Genomic DNA, 10507 nt, shown 5'->3' on the forward strand with positions numbered 1-10507 from the left:
ACCATGGATATGTAAGTAAAGTGAAATCTCCAATATTCTCGAACAAAATCATAAATAATATTCAACGTTAAACTGGTACACAATTAAAAACGTTACAACGTCATCCTCGAAACATGTAGAGTCGTCAACTTTTTGAAGGCCATAGATAGGCCTACATAAAATGTTTTTAATTGTGTACCAGTTTAACGTTGAATATTATTTATGATTTTGTTCGAGAATATTGGAGATTTCACTTTACTTACATATCCATGGTGTTGATGGTAGTGTGGGGGCAGTAACTATCCACTCTAACATGGCAACTTTTATGGCACACCAAGTTGCAATCTGTAACAATATACATACATCAATCAGGAGATGAAAAAATAGCTTGCAACCAAATACCATGAAAAAAAGTCAAAGCATACAAATGCACTCAACACATAAAGGAAAACAGAAACTGTTCATCACTAATGATGTGTCATGTAAGAAGTATCATCTTATACAGTAATACTGCAGCATAAACGTGTAGGATTTTCATTAGTGTTGTAATTAGATTCAGGACTAAATACATGCTATAGATCAACTAAAAACTATGAAAAAAAAAGACCTTTTTCATTTGTTGTAATTTTGATTCATATATTTTTTTTCTGCAGCTGGTAAAATGGTGTTATTTCTCTTACATAAATAATCTCTTCATTTGGTGTCAAACACTCAGTAAACTAAAACAAAAAGGAAAACATAACAACTTATGCATGATAGATAGATTTCTCCAGTAAACGGGATAAAACTGGCATTAAGATGACTGATTATTAGACGGTAAAATTTTTTTAGGGGTGGGGGAACCAGAAAAAAAATTTATGGCCGAGTCCATGTGACACTTAAGAAATAAGATGATTTATGCTTTAATAACATGTGCATGCATACAAAACAATTTGCCTTTATAAAAAAAAACTATTCAGTATAGTTATAAATCACATAATTCAGTGGAAAATGTATGACAACTGTAAAGTAGAATAACATGAGAAATGGAAGTACAGGAAGATATGACTTTCTTTTTGAAATCTTTTCTTCTCTAGCCTGTGTGGTTATTACATTGCTTTATAAACTTGTTGATGTTCAAAAACTTGCATGTAAAAAGTCATCAAAACTCCCAAAAGATATAATGTAGTGACCTCAACACACTGTGGAGATAAATGGCTAACTGTTATGTCTAACGGGAAAGCTGAGAAATTACTTTATTATGTCGTGCAGAACAGAAGGGCTGTATACCATCAAAACTAATGGGTTAAGGAAGACACTACAATGTCTTGTAGAACAGAAGGGCTGTACACCATCAAAACTAATGGGTTAAGGAAGACACTACAATGTCTTGTAGAACAGAAGGGCTGTACACCATCAAAACTAATGGGTTAAGCAAAACACTACAATGTCGTGCAGAACAGAAGGGCTGTACACCATCAAAACTAATGGGTTAAGCAAGACACTACAATGTCGTACAGAACAGAAAGGCTGTACACTATCAAAACTAATGGGTTAAGCAAGACACTACTATGTCGTGCAGAACAGAAGGGCTGTACACCATCAAAACTAATGGGTTAAGCAAGACACTACAATGTCGTGCAGAACAGAAGGGCTGTACACCATCAAAACTAATGAGTTAAGCAAGACACTACAATGTCGTGCAGAACAGAAGGGCTGTACACCATCAAAACTAATGAGTTAAGCAAGACACTACAATGTCGTGCAGAACAGAAGGGCTGTACACTATCAAAACTAATGGGTTAAGCAAGACACTACAATGTTTTGTAGAACAGAAGGGCTCTACACCATCAAAACTAATGGGTTAAGCAAGACACTACAATGTCGTGCAGAACAGAAGGGTTGTACACCATCAAAACTAATGGGTTAAGCAAGACACTACAATGTCTTGTAGAACAGAGGGCTCTACACCATCAAAACTAATGGGTTAAGCAAGACACTACAATGTTGTGCAGAGCAAAAGGGCTGTACACCATCAAAACTAATGGGTGAAACAAGACACTACACTACAGGAGGGCCACTGGTGTTATACACTATCAAGACTACTGAACTTTGTTTGGCTGAGATATTAGATTGTTAAACACTCTACCCTACTATATTTTGAAGCCTAATTCTCAACTAAAACCTTCTGTTTATTATCATGACCAGTGGGCCAATTTAGATTCTAGATAAGTATAACTTTACAATGGTAGAACGTTTACACTATAAACACTAATGGGAGAGGTAGCACTCATAAATTTTAAGGCCCAGCGTTTCAACTCAAACAATTCCTACAGGAAAGAGACTGTTGAGCTGTTATGGATCTAGTAACATTTTTTCACCATTTGTTATGGTTTTGTTTATGTGAATCTCTAATTACAAGATATAAATCAAGAAATATTTTATCTTTAGTAAGGACCACTTTATTTGAAACTAGAAGCTGAAGCACTCAAAATTGATATCAAAAAACCAATTTGTATATCGTATATGTATGATTAACAGTGGTTTAGATTTATATCGTATATGTACGATTAACAGTGGTTTGGATTTATATCTTTTTATTAGATTATTATCTTCATATTTTTGTACATGAATCATTTTTAAAATTTTAGAAATAACTGCTCTTTATCCCAGAAGAGTGTAATACATTTTAGAAAAACGTTTTAATAGTTGTAGCATACGTACCTCTACACTCATAACCTTGTTTACCAAGATGACGAGAGAGGTTCCTCCCACAAATTTGACAAATAGTTGATCTAATCATAAGATAAATAAAAAGTATGTACCTTTTTTCAGCACTATACAAAATGTAAGTACAATTAATCTCATAACTTCACAAGTATCAAATTTTTAATGTTTCAGCACATGAAGCAAACTTCCCATTTATTACCTAACAATCTGTCAAACTAATATAAATATACAATGTTTGAGAAACGTACAATCATTTGCAAATCAATCCTGAGATTATATAGTTTATATATCACAACAACAACAAAGTTCATGGAATACAAAAACACTGTGAATAATCTTAGGTATAATGAACATTTCTCTCTTATCATACCTACATAAAACAAATTCTTCAACAATGAAAGATAAAAGTTTTGAGATGGCTTGACTGGGAGTGTAATAAAAACTTTATTATAAATATACAATGTTTCAACAAGATTTTGTCATCCTCAGGTACAAGTAATTTATAGAGATACATGAGTATATGCATGTAGAATGGAACAAAGATGTCACATGACTAGGAGTGTAATAAAAACGTTATTATAAATATACGACGTTTCGACAAGATTTTGTCATAGAACAAAGAGGTCACATGACCAGATATTGCTTCACAGTCTAATATAGGTATATTGGTACCCCCCGGGGGGTGGGGGTGATTTAAGGTGGGGCTGTTTTCTTCAATAAAGATAGCTTCTTTTATTTTGCGGTAAAAAAACCCTCCTATGTTTACTACTATTGCAACTCAAAAACCACAGTATATCAATACAAAACAACATAATTTTAAACAAAGAACCTAACATCAATAAATGCAAAATAAAAGAAGCTATCTTAATTGAAGAAAACCGCCCCACCTTAAATCAACCCCCGGGGGTACCAATATACCTATATTACACTGTGAAGCACAATCTGGTCATGTGACCTCTTTGTACTATACTGCATACATATACTCATGTATCTCTGTAAACTATTTGTACCCGAGGATGACAAAATCTTGTCGAAACGTCATATATTTATAATAAAGTTTTTCATTACCCAGTCAAGCATTCTCAAAATTTTAATTTTCTAAAAAGTGGCTTCCTTGTTATCAAACAATGAAAGATAGAAGTAATCATAGCAAACAACAGCTTTTAAATTTTAATGTTTCAGAAAAAAAACTGTTTTTCATCAAATATGATGCCAAAATAACACATAAAGTAACCTTCAATTTAAAAGTACTTTTCACTTAAAGCAGTCAGACTTTTAATCTGAATGTAAAAAAAAAATCAGACAAAAACACAATATATAGCAGTAAAATATAAAGGTAAATCAGCATTAATGATCACATGATTATTATAGATTAAACTGATAAATTTGATGTCTTAACTACTGTTCACATGAGGGTGATATACAACATACTGTACATAACAAACTACAACTTATTAGTTAAGAGTCAGTCTCAATGTTATTAAAGCTTTGATTATTGCTGTGTCCAACACTATTACAGAAAGGTGTTATGATACACAAGAGAATAATCGGATACTTAGAAAAAAAGAAGATATAAAGGTATGACCAAAACATTTCATATCTAAGTATATGAACAAAACAAGGAAAACTAATGAAGTGGTTTATACTAAAGATATAAAGGTATGATACCAAAACATTTCATATCTAAGTATACAAACAAAAAAAGGAAAACTAATAAAGTGGTTTATACAAAAGATATAATGGTATGACCAAAACATTTCATATCTAAGTATACAAACAAAAAAAGGAAAACTAATGAAGTGGTTTATACAAAAGATATAAAGGTATGACCAAAACATTTCACATCTAAGTATATGAACAAAAAAAGGAAAACTAATGAAGTGGTTTATACAAAAGATAGAATGGTATGACCAAAACATTTCATATCTAAGTATACAAACAAAAAAAGGAAAACTAATGAAGTGGTTTATACAAAAGATATAAAGGTATGACCAAAACATTTCATATCTAAGTATATGAACAAAAAAGGAAAAACTAATGAAGTGATTTATACAAAAGATATAAAGGTATGACCAAAACATTTCATATCTAAGTATATGAACAAAAAAAAGGAAAATTAACGAAGTGATTTATACACAAGAAATCAGCAAACATCATAATATTCCATATGTTGGGTGCTTTTAATATATTAAACTATAGCATTGATAGTTTACTACCTTAAAATTTATTTTGGTATTATGCTTTTAGCAAATGAAAAGCATGTATTTGGATATTGATGGATTATAGTGCCATTTTTACACAGAAGAATTTTCCTAATTCACACTAAAATTGTCTCAAATACATGCTCATCATAACCAGAAAAAAACCAGTTTAGACCTTCACTATCAAGATAATCTGTTTTATTTTGCTTTGTTTTTTCTTTCTTGTTTCAATTGAGGTTTCAAGTGCACTATACATATTATTTTTAGTTTTATGCATATATTATTTGTGATTTTCTAACAAATCTCTTTTAATGGAGATAAAGATTGAACATAAAAAGAATTATTACCATGGTCACTTTTACATCCATTTCCCTTACCTTTGTATAACTGATCTGTCATTTACAGACTGGTAAAAATGATATAATTGTTATGCATTTAAAAATATGTATAACCTATAGCAAGATCTACCATATGTGGATATGCTAGGACAACAAAGTATGCATGCATAAAACACCATATATTGTATAAATGCCTTATTCTCTACTTATTAGTGGTTCCAATTTCAGTAAAATCCTTTAAAGAAACTCACTGTAAATGAAAGGTTAACTTGGACTCAGTTTATAAATCCCTTAATGATGACTACCCTTGGCTAAGTAAAATCTTCCGATAATTAAAAAGTACAAAATATATTAAAGTCCTAACAAACAGTTGAAGAATTAAATGCATAGGTTAGGGTTAGGTTCTATTACGATTAGCATACCCAGGTAGATGCTTAGCAACAAAGATGTGGTCATTGTATATATGAAGCTTGACACCTCTCTTTCTCCATTTGGTATGATTAGCAAGAGATGATGGAAGCAAATAGTGCCTATTAAATGTAATTAAAAAACAATATCATAGTTACATGTACATATTAATCAATTTGTCTTAAACATATTTTTCTTTCAATAAACATAAAAATTCAATTACTCTATAGATAACTGAAATATAAGTAAATGATAAATCAGAATCACATTTGTAAACCCCATTACCTTATATAAATATTCCATACATAGAGTACCAGGTTTTAATCTCACTTTATAAGAGCAATAAGCTGAGGTACCCATTATTTTGTCTGGGTTATGAACTTAAAAATATTTCGAGGTGAATGCTATGATATATAACACAAAAATCCTAACTTTTACACAAATTATTTATAACATAATATGTTATTACAGTATTCATTATTACTTCACCAAAAGTTTTGTATAAGCTTTATGAACTCACTTATGTTTATACTTAAAACATGGTATACACTGTGCAATGGTTAGAGTGACTTTATAGGAAAAGGTAGGGGCTAAAATAGTGGCAGTAGGGGTGCTTTCTGTTACCCACTTTCAAGACCCAGTTCTTAATGTCCTTCCACACTGTTTCACATTCTTAGTTCATTAACAGTCATTGGTCTCAGAAGTCTCTTATGGGCCAAAGTTGTAAGGTCACAAGTCAAAGTAGGAAGTGGATATAATTAAAAAAAAAACAACTCTTCATATCAGCCTTATGGTGGTTGTTGGAGTAGAAACTCCATCAGAGTTTATGTGTTATTGCAATAGTGGCAGCCCTTTTTTTTTCATTGCATTCCTCCATATATTTTTAGTGTAAAGACATGGCACCATCTATGTAGTTAACGTAACTTACCTTAAAAATAATAAATGATAAAGGGGTGGAGGGAGTTGTGAACCACACATAACATGTCCCTTGTTCCAAGCATTTATCCCACAAAGTTTGGTTGCGATTGACCCAGCAACCTAGGAGTAGTTAGATAATGGACAAACAGACAGACACATAGACTTTAGTGCTTTATATAGAGAGAGATGTTCAAAGAACGACCTACACTGTCTTTTAAACTACTTCCTCCATCAAATGACCATCAGCACATGCTACTCTTTGACACTGTAGTTTCCACTACAAGAAAGAAAATGAATCCAACCTTAGGCTATACATCTCAACAAACTTTCCACAGGTCTTCCACTATATGTGGACCTGCTTAAACAGACCACAGTCCACTGGAGCTGCTTTAGGGGAAATTTACAGATGGCAATACAAATTAAATCACTCTAATTTCAGTTTCTTCAACAATTCTTTCTCATGAAAGCAGTCACTGATTTTTAGTGGTGGCTAGAAACTTGTAATCTACTATCTGGTGAGCTTCTGCCAACTTCAAGCATTCCTTAATACTCTTCTTATGGTACCAAGATATATCTCTAGCTTCATCAAAGCAGGTCAAAAGCTTCTTTTTGTAACCACAGCCTTCCTTCACTATGTGGATGAAGACATTGCTTTTGACTGGCTTGGGGTATGATTTGAGTCTCTTGCTGTTCTAAATACACTATTGTGATAGTTTTTCAATACTATCTAAAGAATCGAAGGCTCCTTCTTTAAAATGTTATGTTATTTGGCTCTACATCTTTGAACAATCTTGCTGCAGGAGTATCTTTCCTCAAAAAGGGATGTTGCATATTCTTCCAGCCATAAGTTTATTCATGACAGTACTGCACTGTCAAAGTTAGATATTTGTCACAAACCAAATATATGAACACCAAATATATGTCATCTGTGGTACCATACCACTCAATTACCATATATGAATAATTCTTATAAAGTGTAATTAATTTCCTATTTAACAACAAACCTAGAAATCGTTAGCCTATCTATGTTTTTATTTATTTTCTACTTCATAATAATTTTACAGAAAATATTTATTTATGATTTGAAAGAAAAAATTATAACTAACATATTGTGGTCACAGAAATGTTCTACAACTTATAAAAATTCTAAGATAATGTGTAACAACCACTTGAGAAATACACATATATTCCATTTGACCTTAAGGCAGAAACGGGTAAATTTGGCGACATAAAAATACACATTTTACATTAATTCTTCTTCTGATACACCATCTTTAAATCTTATTTAAACTTATTCCTTCCAATTTTACTATGTTCATAATACTACAAGAGCCTTAGTTTTTATGGATAATTTTTATACATTCTAGGTATTTGAAGAATAAAAATGAGATTAAACCATACTGTAGAGTTTTCTACTATTTGAGTTTCACTTCAAAAAATTCCACTGTTATATTTGTGACCAAAACATAAATTTCTTTATTTCTTTTTTCTCAAACAACATGCATTTCAGCTAAACATAAAAAGAATGTTACTCACTTAATCACGCCATTCTCATTAGTTTCAACAACAAGGGTAGACTTCTCGTGTATGTAAGTACGAGTAGAAGATGAACTAACACCAGAGCCATCACTAATGCTGCTTCGAGCACTACTGTCCTCCTCATGATCTATGAAAAAAAATTAAACTCTCTCTCTCTTCAAATCTTACAATTCAAGTAAGTTTTATTTAAATTACAAATAAACCCTGAATTGAAAATGTTTTAATTAATGTCATACTTATATTCCTAATATGTATGTTGTGTTTTATGCAAAACACAAAATGTATCAGTTTATGCAAAAAAAGACCTCTGTTAGCTCACGACAGGCTACAATTCTTTTGTTGATATCCTAATGATTAATTCAGCCAAAAACTAAGCTACTGGGCATAAAGAATAAGTTATAAGTATCATTAAGCAATGTTTCACCTTATAACTCATATGAAACGTAAATACAACAAAATAGTTACATCAATTTTTAAGAAGTTTAAATTGTGTCCTATGACTGGAGATTTAGAGGGTTATAGAAAATCATGAGAGTTGTTTAAACAGGAAATCAAAAAGGGTGCATGAAAAAAAAGGTTGGCTAAAAATTAAAAAATTAATAGTACAGACTTCTTTAAATACATTAAGGGTAATAAAAATATTAGAATGGGAGTAAAAAACTATGAGGGATGATAAAGGAAGGTTTATATTTAAAGACAAAAACTGGGAAGTTCAAATACTGATCAAACTTCTAGGCCAAATAATATTTCCTCAAGGGTTTTGAAGAAGGTTAAGGACTGGATATGTTAGTCACTTGCTACTATTTTTGTTTTTGTAAGTTCTAGAATAGCGTGCAGATGCCAGAGGATTGGAAGTTTGCTAATGTTATTACTCTTTTCAAGAGTTTGTTTGTTTGTAATTAAGCACAAAGCTACACAATGGGCTATCTGTGCTCTGCCCACAACGGGTTTCGAAACCCGAATTCTAGCGTTATAAGTCCGCAGACATACCGTTGTGCCACTGGGGGGCCTTTTCAGGAGAGGTGATAAAACTTTTCCAGTAATTATAGGCCTATTATTAGTCTTACATCATTGGTGGGAAAAGTTTATGAAAGTCTAAATATAGATGCTTAGCAAAGTTATTTAACAATGTATAAAATTTTGTTGGGTAGTCAACATTGATTCAAGAGGTAAAAATATTGCCTTAATAATCCTTTGACATTTTTTGAAGAAGTTACTGCTTATGTAGTTAAAGGTAAAAGTGTGGATTTTGTGTATGTGTATTTTCTAAAAGCATTTGACAAGGTGCCATGTAAAAGGATTGTTAAAAAATTATCTCTATAGTTGTGAGGAATAAGTTGGTTCACTGGATAAAAAAAATGAGAGAATGGAAGAAAGCAGAGGGTTGTTATAAATCAAACTGGACTAATGTCACAAGAAAGGTATCACAGGGTTCACTGTTAGTACCCTTGTTCTTTTTTATTTATATCAATGACATAGATAAAGGAATGATCAATAAGTTATATAAATTTGTTGATAATTTTAAGATGTTGGTATTCACATACATGATAAACAGATAAAATCAATACACCTTAACACAGCTATCTCTACTTTAACACTGCTTGACATTGGAAAGTAAAGAAAGAAGAAAATATCAATACTTGAGATGTATGTCATTAGGCTTAGTAAATTATTAAATAACTCATCACCTACCAGTTCCAGGCACACCTAAGAGAGCATTACCAGCTGAAAGAATAATAAGAGAGAGAACATTAACTGCAAAGGTACAAAAACTGTTACAATTTTATTTTAAATGTTTACACATTTAAGAAGTCAGGTAAGATTAAGCCAGTTTACGTGCTTAACTATTATTGTAGATCACAATCCCTCACTAATATTCTCATCTGACTTGTCTTCCAAATCAAAATGAGAAATTAATTTTGTTATTTTCACCTTGTCCTCCCCATTTAATTTTATTTATGCTTTCTCTTAATTATTAAAGAAACAAGTGAAAAGTCATGAAATAGATGAGAAGCCTTTTGTTATATATATCAAGAACAGAATGGGTATACAGAAACCTGCTGATTTTGTAGTTGCATTAAAGTACAAAAAGGGTGTAAAAATCCAATAAACTTTGTAGTTATATTAAAGTACAGAATGGGTATAAAGAAAACCTATAAACTTTGTAGTTATATTAAAGTACAGAACGGGTATAAAGAAACCTACTGATTTTGTAGTTGAATTAAAGTACAGAGTGGGTGTAAAAATCCTATAAACTTTGTAGTTATATTAAAGTACAGAATGGGTATAAAGAAACCTACTGATTTTGTAGTTGAATTAAAGTACAGAGTGGGTGTAAAAATCCTATAGACTTTGTAGTTATATTAAAGTACAGAGTGGGTGTAAAAATCCTATAGACTTTGTAGTTATATTAAA

At 31.4% G+C, this 10507-nt stretch overlaps 1 protein-coding gene and 1 long non-coding RNA gene across 2 annotated transcripts in view; both read right to left on the bottom strand.

The window, feature by feature from the left end:
* Window positions 1-238: 238 nt before the first annotated feature.
* Window positions 239-10507, bottom strand: part of LOC106470715 (C2 domain-containing protein 2-like) — a 59698-nt gene continuing 49429 nt past the window's right edge. The window contains exons 14-18 of the mRNA XM_022399351.1: window positions 9785-9817; window positions 8090-8219; window positions 5650-5757; window positions 2683-2753; window positions 239-324 (exon numbers count right to left, since the gene is read on the bottom strand). Coding sequence (XP_022255059.1) covers window positions 239-324; window positions 2683-2753; window positions 5650-5757; window positions 8090-8219; window positions 9785-9817 — 428 coding nt within the window. The remainder of the gene's footprint in view (window positions 325-2682; window positions 2754-5649; window positions 5758-8089; window positions 8220-9784; window positions 9818-10507) is intronic.
* The window catches only part of LOC111088645, a 4526-nt gene continuing 3844 nt past the window's right edge, over window positions 9826-10507 (bottom strand). The window contains exon 3 of the long non-coding RNA XR_002613104.1: window positions 9826-10388. This is a non-coding gene — a long non-coding RNA (uncharacterized LOC111088645). The remainder of the gene's footprint in view (window positions 10389-10507) is intronic.

The sequence above is a fragment of the Limulus polyphemus genome, unplaced genomic scaffold (assembly GCF_000517525.1).
Source record: "Limulus polyphemus unplaced genomic scaffold, Limulus_polyphemus-2.1.2 Scaffold4177, whole genome shotgun sequence".
In the NCBI taxonomy this organism is placed as follows: Eukaryota; Metazoa; Arthropoda; class Merostomata; order Xiphosura; family Limulidae; genus Limulus; species Limulus polyphemus.